We start from the raw sequence: 16149 nt of genomic DNA, 5'->3' as shown, positions 1-16149 counted from the left end.
TCTTCTAGCAAATTTTCAACTTTTCAAACAAAAATGTCGCTGTTTTTTTTCTAGAAAATTTCGGAGATGAAATTGCAAAATTTGGGGTTTTTTGCTAAATTGTTCCAGCTTTTGGAAAATTTCTTACTTTCAAAAGTAAAAATATTTTGACCTTTAAAACTCAGAAATCTCCCTTTTGTTCTGTAAAATTTCTGAGTTCTTTGTAGCAAATTTTTAACTTTACAACAAACCTCAAATTTTCCCTGTTTTTTCTAGAAAATTTCTGAGATTAATTTCAAAATTTCTTAGTTTTCTAGCTAATTTTTTTGACTTTTCAAACTCATAAATTTCCATGTTTTTTTTTTGGCAGAAATTTACTCTTTTTTTTTTTTCTACCTCCATCTAAAGTTATAGCTTTATAACTTTATCTCTACCTGATAGGCCTTCAGCTTCTCTGCGTTGCTGGCGAGCCACTGGACCAGGTCATGAGAAACCACGTAACCCGAGCCGCAGGCGAACGCCGGGTAAGCCGGGCTGGCGTACTCCAGCTCCTGCCACTTCCCGATCCGATCCACGGCCCAGCTCTGCCTGAAACTGGGTCGGGAGGTAATATACAGTCAGAGGCAGAACCGAGGAAAGAAAAAGAAAAAAGAAGAGACATCATTATCATCAAGATCCGACACTGAGCTGTCCTTACTTCCCCCACCAGAAGTTTCTGCGCTTCAGACCCTTGTGGTCAATTTTCATTAACACCGAGTCCACGTCGATGTAACAATCATCATCCGTCTTCAGCAGCAGATTAAAGTCAGCGTTTCCCACGGACCTGTCAGAAAAGAGAATTTGCAACTTTAATTAAAAAAAGCACCCGATTGTTTGCAATATATCAGAGCAGATTTATTCTCAAATACCACCGAGAGAGAAAAGAGGACAAGAAGTCTGCAGATAACCTTAAAAGAGCACCAACTCCTGGTAAAATCCCAGAGAAAATGAGACGATGACACAAAATTTCCAATATAGTTTTGTGCAATAAATCCCACACAACTCGACAAAAAATAAATAAAATAAAAAATAGGTAGGGAGATATTTTATTACTCCCCTGAGGAAAGTCGTTGCCACGACAGCAGCAGTGAAGCCATTTAAAACAAAACCCACAGAAAACATGTAACATGGGCGCATTAGTAACATAAGCACATTTTCATCAATTATCTATACACTGTACAGTATATAACGATGTATAGAGTCGAATAAATGACTGAATGGAAGATCCAGATATGATTGTTAGTAGGAGAATTTAATGGCTGCTAGCAGGGATCAGAAGTTAAGAGAAAAAAATAAAAATGTTACATAACCTGCTGCAGATTTAGCACTTCCTGGCAACAATTAGAGTCAATCTGATTAATCTGAAATAAGGCTGTAGCACTGTTACTTCGCAGAGGATCTGCAGGCTTCAGCAAGATGTCTTCCATGCTGAGGAATCAGAAGATGCTTAAACAACCTGTCAGTTTAAGGATGTTGCAGATTTGTTGATTTAGCTAATCTGTTGGAGATTATTTATCGGACTCCTGTTTTATCGCATCTCAAAAACAGGAATGTGTACACTTTCTAGACCCACTGCAGCTGTCAATTTAAAGCCCGCTACCGCTCAGGGAGTACATTCTGCTATCTGATGACTCACAACGGCGAAGCTTCTCCGACTGACTGATTGCAGCCGTAATTTTAGCACAAAGACGTTTTGAGGCGACGGCACGCTTTCATTTCAGGTTGCTGATTTCCTCCGAGGGCTCAGGCAATTTGGAGACAGAGAATCGAGTCATTAGCACTTGGCATACCATTTATAGAACTGAAGCAACTTGGAAGGCACGTTCCTGTAGGTGTCCACCACGTCTACGAACACCACATCGCCATGCCTGAGGCTCTCCTCCTGCAGAGTGGCGTCCTCCCGCCTCAAACCGGAGGCGTGCTTCTCCATCCTGGCAGCCCGGCCTCGCAGGAGCCCGGACAATCCGTCTTCATCTGACACCCAGGTACCCGCATGGAGGTAATCGGGAGCAAAACGATAGAAGAAGACAAGAGTTTTTAGAAGCAGCAAGGATTTATTCTGCTAGATTTTCAACAAAAGTGCATTCTTGAGAGATAATAGCTAATTACTGGCTGTCAAAACAATGATAAAGCTGCAGCATGTTTCAAAATGGATCATTAGGTCTGTTTTCAGAGATGCTGAAAGACTAATTTAACTTTTTTCCACACAAAATGGCTACGAATTCATTCTCAGACAGAAACAGATGTAAGCACATACGAGTAACAATCAATAATCCAACAACAACAGGTGTCCATTTGGCATAAGCGCAGGAGCTTTCAGGTATCTCTTAACCTGCCAGAATGAGCGATGTCTTTTGGAGCTTTTAGATTGGGATTATCTTTTTCATAACAGATGGCTCTGGGAGGGATACTGATTGAACACTTTTCATGAAAGCTGCAGCTGAATCAACGCTATCGCAGGACTAACCGTAGATGGTAAACGTGAATCCTCCAGCCAAACCGGGAAATCCAAGAGCACTTCTGTGAGGCAAGACGCCTTCTGCAATCTGCATTTCCAAAGAGCAAAACAACAGTTTTATTCTCTGAAATATGTAAATATCTCTCCCGGTGCGGCTTTCTTTGAGACGTAAATACTTACAGAGGATATCTTGAGGACGCCGCCGCCATCATTGAGCTCCACGGACGAGGAGTTGACGGTGGTGAGCAGAGCAGAGTCCTGACTCTCCCAAACCAGCGTCCCCTCAAAACCCTAAACAAAATCAAATTAACTCAGGTGCATCATGATGTTCAGGTTTTACAATGATTTAAATAAAACAAATGATTTAACTTTTACACATTTTGTCATATGGTTGCATGTATCTGCTCTGCATCCCCAGAACCAGAACCAAACATGCAGAAGCAGCATTCAGCTTCTTTGCACCACAAATCTAGAACAAACTTCCAGAAAACTGCAAAACAGCCGAAACACTGAGTTACTTTAAATCAAGACTAAAATCCACCTGTTTTTAGTTGCCTTTGAACCGCTACGCTGGGTTACGATCTTGTCTGTTGTTTATTTTTTAAACTGAATTATGACTATTTTAAACCACTAAATCCAAAAATGACACCCATTTTTCTCAATCAGGTCAGGTTTTGATTCAATTTTTTATTCAGTGTGAATCAGTTACTTGAATAACTCTTAAGTTCAAGAAAAAAACAGGTAAAAGAAATTCATCAACATGCAGACATGGGCTCGACCAGAACAGGAAATCTGTCTGTTTAGACAGACATTAAAAAATATATACATTTATTTATAACTCTTAGTTTGTTCATTTTTATTTACCATTTACTTTTTTTCCTTTTCTCTTACATTATTCTATTTTGAACTTTGAATGTTGTAGTCTTTCTCTGGAAACAGATTTATAACAGCTGCTTTATTTATCAGGATGCACAAGTCTACTTTTCTTTTCTTCTTAAGTACTGAAATTGGCATTATGTTAATGTGGATATATGTCCTGTAAAATCTGCTTCCTTGCGAATCAATAAAAATAAAAGACTTGGGTTTGGTTTGTCTGCTGTGTTTCCATCATCTCTGGAAATGCAAAGCTGGTGGAGAAATACCCCAAAATGACATGCAGCTGTAACTCTGAAATATAACTGCAGCAAGACATGGTCCTGCAAAGTATTTATTCAACGGGATGAAGAACCTTTCATATTTTTATTTGCACGACTTTGTGTTGGTCTAGTAGTGCATAAAATATCACAAATTTGTGTTTTTTTTAAAGGTCAAAACCTTTGTTATCTAGTATGATTCAGATTTTTCCAAACAAAACTACATTAAAGGTTAATGTAAAACCTAGATACTCTATTCTTAAGGTTTCACCGCCATGTGAAAAAAAAGTGACATTCTCAATGAGGAATTAGTAAAATAAAATGTTTAAAATGTTACAGCATGCAGAGCAGCACTGCTNACTTCCTGGCAACAATTAGAGTCAATCTGATTAATCTGAAATAAGGCTGTAGCACTGTTACTTCGCAGAGGATCTGCAGGCTTCAGCAAGATGTCTTCCATGCTGAGGAATCAGAAGATGCTTAAACAACCTGTCAGTTTAAGGCTGTTGCAGATTTGTTGATTTAGCTAATCTGTTGGAGATTATTTATCGGACTCCTGTTTTATCGCATCTCAAAAACAGGAATGTGTACACTTTCTAGACCCACTGCAGCTGTCAATTTAAAGCCCGCTACCGCTCAGGGAGTACATTCTGCTATCTGATGACTCACAACGGCGAAGCTTCTCCGACTGACTGATTGCAGCCGTAATTTTAGCACAAAGACGTTTTGAGGCGACGGCACGCTTTCATTTCAGGTTGCTGATTTCCTCCGAGGGCTCAGGCAATTTGGAGACAGAGAATCGAGTCATTAGCACTTGGCATACCATTTATAGAACTGAAGCAACTTGGAAGGCACGTTCCTGTAGGTGTCCACCACGTCTACGAACACCACATCGCCATGCCTGAGGCTCTCCTCCTGCAGAGTGGCGTCCTCCCGCCTCAAACCGGAGGCGTGCTTCTCCATCCTGGCAGCCCGGCCTCGCAGGAGCCCGGACAATCCGTCTTCATCTGACACCCAGGTACCCGCATGGAGGTAATCGGGAGCAAAACGATAGAAGAAGACAAGAGTTTTTAGAAGCAGCAAGGATTTATTCTGCTAGATTTTCAACAAAAGTGCATTCTTGAGAGATAATAGCTAATTACTGGCTGTCAAAACAATGATAAAGCTGCAGCATGTTTCAAAATGGATCATTAGGTCTGTTTTCAGATGCTGAAAGACTAATTTAACTTTTTTCCACACAAAATGGCTACGAATTCATTCTCAGACAGAAACAGATGTAAGCACATACGAGTAACAATCAATAATCCAACAACAACAGGTGTCCATTTGGCATAAGCGCAGGAGCTTTCAGGTATCTCTTAACCTGCCAGAATGAGCGATGTCTTTTGGAGCTTTTAGATTGGGATTATCTTTTTCATAACAGATGGCTCTGGGAGGGATACTGATTGAACACTTTTCATGAAAGCTGCGGCTGAATCAATGCTGTCGCAGGACTAACCGTAGATGGTAAACGTGAATCCTCCAGCCAAACCGGGAAATCCAAGAGCACTTCTGTGAGGCAAGACGCCTTCTGCAATCTGCATTTCCAAAGAGCAAAACAACAGTTTTATTCTCTGAAATATGTAAATATCTCTCCCGGTGCGGCTTTCTTTGAGACGTAAATACTTACAGAGGATATCTTGAGGACGCCGCCGCCATCATTGAGCTCCACGGACGAGGAGTTGACGGTGGTGAGCAGAGCAGAGTCCTGACTCTCCCAAACCAGCGTCCCCTCAAAACCCTAAACAAAATCAAATTAACTCAGGTGCATCATGATGTTCAGGTTTTACAATGATTTAAATAAAACAAATGATTTAACTTTTACACATTTTGTCATATGGTTGCATGTATCTGCTCTGCATCCCCAGAATCAGAACCAAACATGCAGAAGCAGCATTCAGCTTCTTTGCACCACAAATCTGGAACAAACTTCCAGAAAACTGCAAAACAGCCGAAACACTGAGTTACTTTAAATCAAGACTAAAATCCACCTGTTTTTAGTTGCCTTTGAACTGCTACGCTGGGTTACAATCTTGTCTGTTGTTTATTTTTTAAACTGAATTATGACTATTTTAAACCACTAAATCCAAAAATGACACCCATTTTTCTCAATCAGGTCAGGTTTTGATTCAATTTTTTATTCAGTGTGAATCAGTTACTTGAATAACTCTTAAGTTCAAGAAAAAAACAGGTAAAAGAAATTCATCAACATGCAGACATGGGCTCGACCAGAACAGGAAATCTGTCTGTTTAGACAGACATTAAAAAATATATACATTTATTTATAATTCTTAGTTTGTTCATTTTTATTTACCATTTACTTTTTTTCCTTTTCTCTTACATTATTCTATTTTGAACTTTGAATGTTGTAGTCTTTCTCTGGAAACAGATTTATAACAGCTGCATTATTTATCAGGATGCACAAGTCTACTTTTCTTTTCTTCTTAAGTACTGAAATTGGCATTATGTTAATGTGGATATATGTCCTGTAAAATCTGCTTCCTTGCGAATCAATAAAAATAAAAGACTTGGGTTTGGTTTGTCTGCTGTGTTTCCATCATCTCTGGAAATGCAAAGCTGGTGGAGAAATACCCCAAAATGACATGCAGCTGTAACTCTGAAATATAACTGCAGCAAGACATAGTCCTGCAAAGTATTTATTCAACGGGATGAAGAACCTTTCATATTTTTATTTGCACGACTTTGTGTTGGTCTAGTAGTGCATAAAATATCACAAATTTGTGTTTTTTTTAAAGGTCAAAACCTTTGTTATCTAGTATGATTCAGATTTTTCCAAACAAAACTACATTAAAGGTTAATGTAAAACCTAGATACTCTATTCTTAAGGTTTCACCGCCATGTGAAAAAAAAGTGACATTCTCAATGAGGAATTAGTAAAATAAAATGTTTAAAATGTTACAGCATGCAGAGCAGCACTGCTGCAGACCTGAATTAAAAATAGGAGCGGACTTAAAGTTTTATCACAATATTTAGTGGTAATATTGTGATAATGAAAAGTGACAGTAAGAACTATTTATTACTGTTTTAGATAACTATATGGCTGCTCTTGAAATACACAAAAAGCATGATTTCAATCACTAAAATGCTCACAGTAACTGCATTAAACATTTTTATTTATTTATTGGTATTTATTAATACACATATATTGAAAAAAGAGTGGAAAAAAATGGCATATAATCCTGACAACACGCAAGATCATTTTTGTTCACATTAAATATACAGATATTAGGATTTAAAGTAAAATTTCAATAAAAAAAAAAAAAAGGAATGAGCTATCTGTAAAAAAAAACAAAAAAAAACTCCATGTTTTTGACTCAAGCCTGAGGGTTTTCTTCTGCGGTTTGGTTGAAGTGCGGCACCCTGAGTGGAGAAACTGACCTTGGGCAAGATGAACTGCTCCACTGGTTTGTACCACACCCAGTTCACCACGGTCCCCATGCTGATGGAGCTGAAGCGGGCTGTAACCACAGCCTCCTGCAGAGAGAAAAGAAAAACTGGAGTTATTAAAGAATCAAGAGCGATCCACAACAAAACACCAAAGCATCAGTTTTTTAAAAGCGAGGTCAGCCGAGTCCTCCAGCTGCCCCCAAGCTCAGTTTCTACTGAGCTTCACAGATAAAAGCGCTCCATCACCTCCTGGTCCAGCTGCAGAAGCTTCACAGTCACGTTGCCGTGCAGCTCAGGCCGCGTCCCGCTGGAAAACACCCCGAGCCGGGTGATCACCACCGGGTGCAGGACTTTAAAGTCCAGAGCGATGGCCGACACGTCGGCGGCGACGAGCAGCGAGGGGTCGGCCACCGTCACGATCTCCATCTCCGCATCCTGACCCGACACTGCATCACAGGTGGTCGGGAAAACACACTTAATATTTATTACTAACATGCACACAGTGTTTTTTCCTGTGATAAACACTCAGCGCCTTTAAAGGAAAAGAAAAAAAAGAACTCTTTAAAGCAACACTAGCAGCTCTCTGAGGAGCTGGTTTTCTGGATTGCTCGCTTCAAAGTGAGCTCCTGCTCACCAGCGTGGCTTCTTAATTACAAAAAGAGAAGTTTATTATTCGGGAGATCAATGGAAAGATCAAGGCTGTTAAAGAGAAGCAGGGTTTTCACTTTAGATGCAATCTGCACCAGTTTCACTGCTCCATCCAAAATAAAGGCAATTAGAGGTGAGGAATCACAGGGAGCGAGCAGCGGTTTATCAAACCAAATGTTTTTCTCCCTGACAGAGTGGAATTGAACTGCAGTATCTGAAGATGTAGGTGATGTTTCTGTGCTGATTAAATACAAAAGCTTGGCCTGTGCAAGCTTTTCAAAACAAATGGAGCTCCTGCTTGCAAAGCCCCGTTTGTGATTTGTAGATTCGCTGTAACATTAGTAATAAAGCTTAATTATCATTTGCAGTAATTTTATTTAAATTAGATTTGGAAACTAGATACTTCTGGATCTGTTTTTGTTTCGAAGCAATTCAGCTGGAGCATTATTTGTCTCCTGTAGTGTTATTAGCATTAGCCCTCTGCGTATTTAGTAACATTAGCTTTGATGGTTTGTTTAGAAAAATGAGCGCACGTCAGTTTGTTCAGATATTTGAAGGCTTTCCAAACTATTACTGCAGTTTGAAAGAAGCAAAAGTGTAGAACCACAGAGATCTGCTTTTTCTTCCCACTACTCTACGATGATAATTAACTATACAGACTTCAATTCTGTATTATAAATTAATTTGAGGGAGCGTGTTGGGATGGTGTTTGTTGAGAATTTGTGCAGTAAAAATCAGCAAAAGTCAATGTTTTTTAAGTGACACGCTGGTTCATGTCATCTGAGCCAACAGAGCTGCAGCAGCAAAAGCAACAAACGCTAAGTTCGCTCAACATCCACCTGGTGTGAGAGGAGAGAGCGTCTGCACAGTCATCCTGAATTAAACGGTGGTGACAGAGGGGAAATGCATGAAGTGTGTGTTACACAATAGGCAGACTTTCACATAGTAATCCTGCTTGTCTATCTCACAGAACTTCAAAGACCAAACCTGCTTTATTTATAGCACACTTTGAATTAAAATGTGATTTGCAAACTTATGTACATCTGTGTAATATGAACAGCATATGTACATGTATAAACCATAAAAAATGGATTATGAAGTATCTATAAATAAATAAAAAAAATGTTAATCCTGAATTTCCCCCTTTGCACAGCAATAAATGCCATTTCTATTCTATTCTTTTTCCAATCTTTTCCAAACCTGGAAAAAATCCTAAACGTCATGTTTTTCCAAACTGCAGAGAATAGCATTTGTTCTGAAAATAATTAGCATTATTAAGCATTTCTCATTGATAAACTGAGGTATGAATGAGACATGCTATACTTTTTTCTGAAATGAATAGCATTTCTCCATGAAATGCTACTATTTGGTTTTCATGGTTTCAAAGAAACCATGAAAACTGCTTTACCTCACTATAAAAAAGTTTTCTAAAATTAAGCATTTGAAATACAGCATTTTGTTCTTTTGCTATATAACTTGAAAGCCTGGTAGGTCAGAGTAATTATTTACCCGAGCTAAATATCAGGAGGAGCTACGTGCAAAGTACAAGCTCATTTCAAAAAAACTAGAGCAAAGTTTTAAGGGGCTAATTAACATTCACCTCATTGTAGTCCCTGAGACAAATGCAGCACAAACAAACACGTTTCAGCAACAAATTAACTTGTGCTTTGACCTGAATCCAGAGTCCAGCGGCTAACTGTCTTTAAAAGCAGCCGCTGTCTCTCTTTTCTCTTCCAATTACACTGAGCACCTCACACTGAAGCAGCCTGCAATTCGGAGGCAAATCACGTCAATGCGTGTGGCCATTAACACGGCGGCGGTGAGCGAGGGAAAATAAAACGCTGCTCTGACCTTAAAGGCTGTCGTCTGAAAAAAAAAAAGTCCATTCTGATGAGCAGTAATTATGTTTTCGTGCCGAGCAGAAAACATGGAGCTGGACCGACTCTGTGAAGGTGAGAGACAGTAACTATCACTGCAGACGTCCAATCTGACAATTGATTCTGTCCAATTACAGCATAGATAGTGCATCTGAGCACGGCTGGAGGGATAACCTTGATAAAAAAAAAATAAAATAAATAAAACACCACTGATTTACTGTGGCAACATTTTTAAGCATATTTATTTTTAGTGCATCTGATATTTCACATAAATTAACTGCTTTTTATCCAGGTTTATTAAAAATGTCCTTGCAGATAACCTCTAATTTGATGCAGGTGGCATTCAAATCCCAAAAATGTGACAAATATATCCATTTGGTATGCATTAGTTGTTAAGTTAAAAAAAGTTTCTAATATGTGAATTTACTAATTTAGAGGCTTTGAAATGATCCAGAAATAGTAGAAAAAGTACTTTACATAGTGTTTATTAATATGGTAAACCTTGAGCGTGGACTTGTGTTTTTATTCAGTTAATGAGAGAATATCTGGATCTTTGAATGTGTAAAAAGTCAGCGCTCTGAGATGGTATTATGTCCAAAATCATACCTTGTTGACGTTTTTGAGTCTAAAGAATGTAATTCCAACAATTTGAACTCACTCTCCCTTCAATTAATCACATAATAAATTTAAATTATTCTCATAATCTGTATGTTTTATCATTTTTCTCTTTTCTGTCTTTCTACCAAAAAGTAACTAACTGATAATGTTTGTTTAGCACATCAACATACGTGACTTTGTGGGAGGTGGTGTGTGGATAAAATCTAAAACTTTGCTTTAATTTGTGGCAGCGGAGTTTAATATAGTATCTTTGTTTGTTTCTTTTGCTTAATTAAATCAGTAGAGATTAGATATTAGTAAACAAAGTTTAGTGTGATTAATAATAAATGCTGCTGGTGTCAGAAGTCAGTTCTCGTTGATTCTTTTTAATCTTTAGTGTTTATTTCAGATTTACTTCTGAATAAAAGCAACAAAAATATTAAGAAATGCTCTTATTTACTTTTATGTGATACATTGAGCTCAATAAAAGCTAGAGTTCACTGTTCAGAGAAACTTTGAGGTGATAAATTGTGAGATTATTCAGTTTATGAACCTTGACGTAATTTATTGTAGCTAAATAGCAAAACGTCAAGCAGAAAATTTAAATTACTCTCATAATCTACGGTATTGATTATAGTAACTAAAAAGCTTTTATCTATAATATTTATTGACTGTTCCAGGTTTTAGAAGGTAATTTATCTATTTTGTAAGTGAAGTGCAGTAGCCTTTTGTGGGCCAGCTGAGCAGCAGTGCACAGCAGAAGGTGGAGGAGGACCGATGTTTTATTAATCAGCGCCTTGCTTCATTTTATAAGCTCCACTTTTCATATTAGTGAGCCGTTTCTTGTTTCATCTGCAGCAGACTTAGTCAGTCAGTCATTTCTGCAAAAGCCTTGGATGGAGAAAAGAAAGTTGTCCTTGAGCTGTGGGTGAGCATGAATAACGCTTTTTCACCTCTTTTTTTTTCTGAATACTCATTCTTTTCATTCTCCCAACTCCTCTGCTGTTGTTTTGCCTCCGCTGCTTCTGACAGCGCGATGCAGGCAGAGGGGCGTACCCCGGCATTGCAGTCCGCAGATCTCGACCTTTTACTCTCACCTGGCTCGCTGACGTTCAGGAGGGAGCAAGAGTACGGATCCTCCCTGTCCTCGTCCGGGATGGGACAGCCATGTCGACCCACGATGAACTTCACCGCCACTCTGGAAGAACGAGCAGAAACACAGCAGCACGGTTCATTTAAAAATAATAATAATAATTTAGATTTTTTTTTGTTGTTTCATGCAACATCATCCAGCTACAAACATCTCAAAAGCCTGTCCATCTCTCTCCCTCCACCCTCCGTTACTATGGTTACCGGGGGGTTGCTTAAAGGCCATCCACACCTTATCGGTGCCCAGATCGCCGAATGAGAAGAATGAAAAGAGAGAACAACATTGGCCACTGGTCAGGCGGAGATAAAAGGATGGATTCCACAGTCAGGCATCTGTTGCCGGCTGGAGGCTTTATTTCCACTATACGAGTTCAGAGTGAAAGTATTAACAAAAAAACAGAGAGAGAGAGGGAGAGAGAGAGAGAGGGCGATGAAGTTGGAGCGTCGGCTCACAAACCTGTGCTGGAAGTGCGGGTGATCTGTAATGTAGCCCAGCCACGTGTCTCTTATCGCTTGCCGGAGGTCATGATGGTGCCTTGCGGACAGAACTCCCACCAAAACGTCAAAGAAAGGCAAGCGCTCATCTGCATTGAAAATGTACAGATATTTACAGGTTCGGTTTGAAGTTTAAGGATTAATACCATTCGTTCATTCATTTCTATTGATCACAATGCATCATCCATAGCCCAAACAGCAACTAAATAAATGCATCAGCCTGAGGATATACTGGGAATTCCTTCATTTTCTGTCAGAGTGAAAGCGACTGCCTCTATCAAAGACCCTGCAGAACGTATTCACTCTTTTGTAAGCTATACTCCTTAGAAAATAAATGAATAACAGAACATATCAGAATTCTCAGCTCAGATCTCAAAAAACGCTATGAAATCTGTATTTTTGAGTTTACATTTTTCACAAAATTCAGCTGAACAGTCACTTCTTGAGCTGATCTGGCTACTGAACTTGGTAGAAAAATGTAATAACATTAAATACAAATGACATGACGGCTAACTAAATACAAATAATAATAAAAAAAAACAAAACAAAACAAAGTGATCTGGCAACCTAGCTTTATTAAAACAAATATAACAGAACTGGATTGTAAAACTGACCAAGAAAGATGCATAGAAATAAATAAATGAATTAATAAAAAAAACAAAACAAGTATCAAGCAGGGTAATAAATGGCAGTAACTTCATATCCAAGCTTAGATTTATCATTGCTAATTTCTAATTTAATCTTTTTTGCAAAATACAGGTACATATTTAAGACATGCTTTTCTAAAATAATTTAAATTTGTTACATTTTTAATGTGTCATATCCTCAAACTTAAACTTAGCATCCTTTAATAACCTAGGTTTTCATATATGACAGTCACCAAATTTACTAATGCATATCAAGGCACATTTTCATGTCTAAATTCTTTGGAAAAACAATAAAAATAAATAAATAAATAAATAAATAAAATAAAAATTAATTACCTTTCTTACAATAGTAAAAGCAAATGTATAAGCAAATAGCCAAAACAAAGCAAAAAGTATTAAATAGACAAATTATAAATATTTATATAAGCAGGCAGAGATAACAGAGATTTATGTTTTTGTTCTGGTAATTAGTTTGTTCAATTACATTCAATAATTTAATCATCATCCGTCCATCCATCAGTTTCATTTATACTCAAGTGTCAAAGAAAGTTCCTCGTGATTCTATAAGTGGTAATCCGTGTAAAGACAGCATAAAAAACCAGATTACACACAATCCAGGGTCTAAAGTGGGTCTTTATCTACAGTCTGGGGATAAAAGGCTGAGATGCTGTACTCCCTGACTATCCCAGCAACGCCCAGCACTACTGAACTGGAATATTCACATTATTTATCCACAAAACGCACAGAATAACACACATTATTATGCAGCTAAGCCAATAACTACCTGTTCACACACAAACTGAATAACACACCGGGCGGTAAGAGGCAAAGTTAGCCAGCTGCTATCACGTAAAAAAGTTCCGAGGCTTCGCAGAGGTAAAGCCCGGATAGGGAGGCTAAAAATTAAAAGTACCCGAGCGTGTGCTGTTCTCCAGCGGGGTGAAGAAGAAGGAGAAGGAGGGTCGTTGTGCCAACCACAAGTGCACCAGGACGGCGACAGCACAGGGCAGCAGGAAGAGCGCTAGCCTCCGCATGGACGGAGCCCTTCATTCAGCCGCAGCAGGCTTGAGCTGGAGCGGAGTGGAGCCTCTTCCTGAGCCGCACGGCGCTGCGTGGTGTGAGCCGCTCCGTGTGTGCGCTTCATTTCAGCTCCGCAGATCTCCGCCGGGCTCCTGGCACTACCTCTAGTCCTGCCTCCGCTGCTCAGGGAGCCAGACCAATGAGAGGCGGCGAATTCTGCCGTGGTGCATTCTGGGAAGTGAAGTTGGAGCGTATAGCTAGGAAGCTAGTCAAAGAAATAAAATAAAATAAAATAAAATAAAATAAAATAAAATAAAATTAAATTAAATTAAATTAAATTAAATTAAATTAAATTAAATTAAATTAAAGTAATAAATCTCCAATTTACGTCAGAATACTAAGGACATTGTAGAAAAAAAGCACGTTTCCGCCAAAATTCTTAGATTAATCTCAGAAACTTTCCCCAAAAAACTTGGACATTTCTCCATTAGAAAAGTCAAAACTTGGCTAGAATTTTTTTTAGATTAATCTCAGATATTTTCTAGAAAAGAATAGTTTTTTGAAATTAATCTTCTCTATTTAGTAATTTCAGAGATTAATCTTAAAATCTGGAAGGCTAGCCATCTAAAATAAAATAAAATTTTAGAATTGTACCATATAAAAGGTGAACATAATAGACAACCTTGAGCATCTTCTTCATGAAATAATGACACAATCTCATTAAGAAGAGTGTCTTCAGTCAGAGGCTTCTTCAGGATAATATGACTTACCCCAGCATTAAGTTTCCCTCTGGGATTAATCAGAATTTAATAATTCAGTTAAAAAATTGTTATTATAATTGTTGTTGTTACTATCACATCTTTTTCTGATAAACAACAGTAAATAGGTAGTTTGATATCTCATAAATTAAAGCACTATAGTCAGCCTTCTTGTGCTTATAGCATAAAAAACACTTTAATTTCTTTCAGTTTCCTTAATTCAGCTTCCCTTCTTTCCCCTTCAGTTTGCTCTGCAAGTATCTAATGAAAACAGAAAGACACTGTGAACAGAATACAAAATTAGAATATGAATCATTTTAATCTTGGAAAAAAACCCACAGTGACATGTTTTAGATTTAGGTTTGCTTAGAGGAGAACTTTATCAAACCCTTTTGTTCGTGCAAGCCATAAATCATTTAAGCAGAATCCTCTGTGCATGGAGATGGATGCATGAAGATGATTTCCTCTGACTCTGAAAGCATTAGTGTTTTTCATACAAAGGACAGGAGGCTGCAGCCTTAAGAAAAGCTTTGCTGCTGCAGATTTTATTTCTATTGATTGGTATAAAATTTGGTGTTGCATAAATGTCAGATTAAAAAGAAATTTAACACCTTTTCTATTGATAAATAACAATGTAATAGGGTAAAATCAACAAGAAACTGCTTCAAAATAATATACGGTGGTTGTTAGTAAAATAAAATGAATTTAAGTTTATTCTATATACGCCCTTATTTTACAAACACAATTATTTTTCCAGAAAAGTTTTTCTCAGAATAGCTCTTTGGTTTCTTAGCAATTTAAACAACATTTATTGACATCCCTGGTAAATACGTATTATTATTTTCTCCCCTGTTATTGGTAAATTGAGGACATAGAAAGAAAAGAGTTTGAGCTTAATATTGCGTCAGGCATAAAGTCAATCTGACTCTTACTCGTCTCTCAAAAAGCACTTGAAGTTCCTCCACTTTCAAAAGTGAGGTGGTACCACCAAATTTTATGCAATCCCTCTACGTCACCTGTACATCAGAGAAAATGTAATAATTATTTTTTTCTTAGTTAATCTTTGAGTGTCTGATGCATAACATTTTGGTAGTTTAGAAAGCTTTATTAAAGCTTGATGTTTGTATTGGGTTTGTGTGTCTCAGCATGCAATGCTAGATTTTTGTTTGTTTTTTCCACTATGTTTCCAAGGTGCAAGAGGTGAAAACATATATATATGTTATTTAATTCTCTTTTAGTGCATACATCCAGCAGCAGGCAGCAGCACAGAGTAAATCAATAAGGGTGTCCTCTGTGTACCTACTGTGTATCTGCTGCAGCACCTGAAACTGCTGGAGGCTTTTAGTGATGACCTACTAGGTGACCAACATGGGCAGTTGCCCAGGGCAGCATTAACCAGTGGGATGAAGGTTGCATGAATAACAGAAAACAAAACAAAACAAAACAAAACAGAAAATATTGCAAATATGTGTTAGGATATATGCTATAGATATACTTCATCCTCAAAATTTTTGTAATTTCATGTTTTACTTAAACCCTTTAAGACCTAATTTTCAAATCCCCGCTTGAATATTTTTGTTTATTTTAATTGTACAAAGTTCTTTAAAAGTCTTGTGAGTAGAGATATTTGCCCATTTATCCATAACAACTGGAACTTTCAATATCTAGCAAGTTATTTTCGTAATCTGAGTGCCCCTCATATAGATTTCACTCCTGCTACAGCGGGGGTGAAATGACCATAATAACCCAATATTGGCTGGAAAGAGCAATGTCTCCTCTTTCAGAAACCATTGGAATTTTTCAGATAGCTCAAAGTGTGGCAGAATGACGGTACTGCGAATTTGCCTGTGTCATCACCAATCCTTTTGGTGAAGAGGAGTTAAAAGGGAAGTATTATATATT

The 16149-nt window shown here is 37.9% G+C and overlaps 1 protein-coding gene across 1 annotated transcript in view; it reads right to left on the bottom strand.

Moving 5' to 3' along the window:
- Window positions 1–13652, bottom strand: part of b3galnt2 (beta-1,3-N-acetylgalactosaminyltransferase 2) — a 15711-nt gene extending 2059 nt beyond the window's left edge. The window contains exons 1-10 of the mRNA XM_016671116.1: window positions 13383–13652; window positions 11785–11911; window positions 11276–11376; window positions 7303–7502; window positions 7048–7143; window positions 5279–5389; window positions 5108–5186; window positions 4433–4616; window positions 677–802; window positions 403–573 (exon numbers count right to left, since the gene is read on the bottom strand). Coding sequence (XP_016526602.1) covers window positions 403–573; window positions 677–802; window positions 4433–4616; window positions 5108–5186; window positions 5279–5389; window positions 7048–7143; window positions 7303–7502; window positions 11276–11376; window positions 11785–11911; window positions 13383–13503 — 1316 coding nt within the window. The 5' untranslated portion in view covers window positions 13504–13652. The remainder of the gene's footprint in view (window positions 1–402; window positions 574–676; window positions 803–4432; window positions 4617–5107; window positions 5187–5278; window positions 5390–7047; window positions 7144–7302; window positions 7503–11275; window positions 11377–11784; window positions 11912–13382) is intronic.
- Between the last annotated feature and the right edge of the window lie 2497 nt (window positions 13653–16149).

The sequence above is a fragment of the Poecilia formosa genome, unplaced genomic scaffold (assembly GCF_000485575.1).
Source record: "Poecilia formosa unplaced genomic scaffold, Poecilia_formosa-5.1.2 Scaffold42, whole genome shotgun sequence".
NCBI lineage: Eukaryota > Metazoa > Chordata > Actinopteri > Cyprinodontiformes > Poeciliidae > Poecilia > Poecilia formosa.
This window is presented reverse-complemented; position numbering and strand designations above follow the sequence as displayed.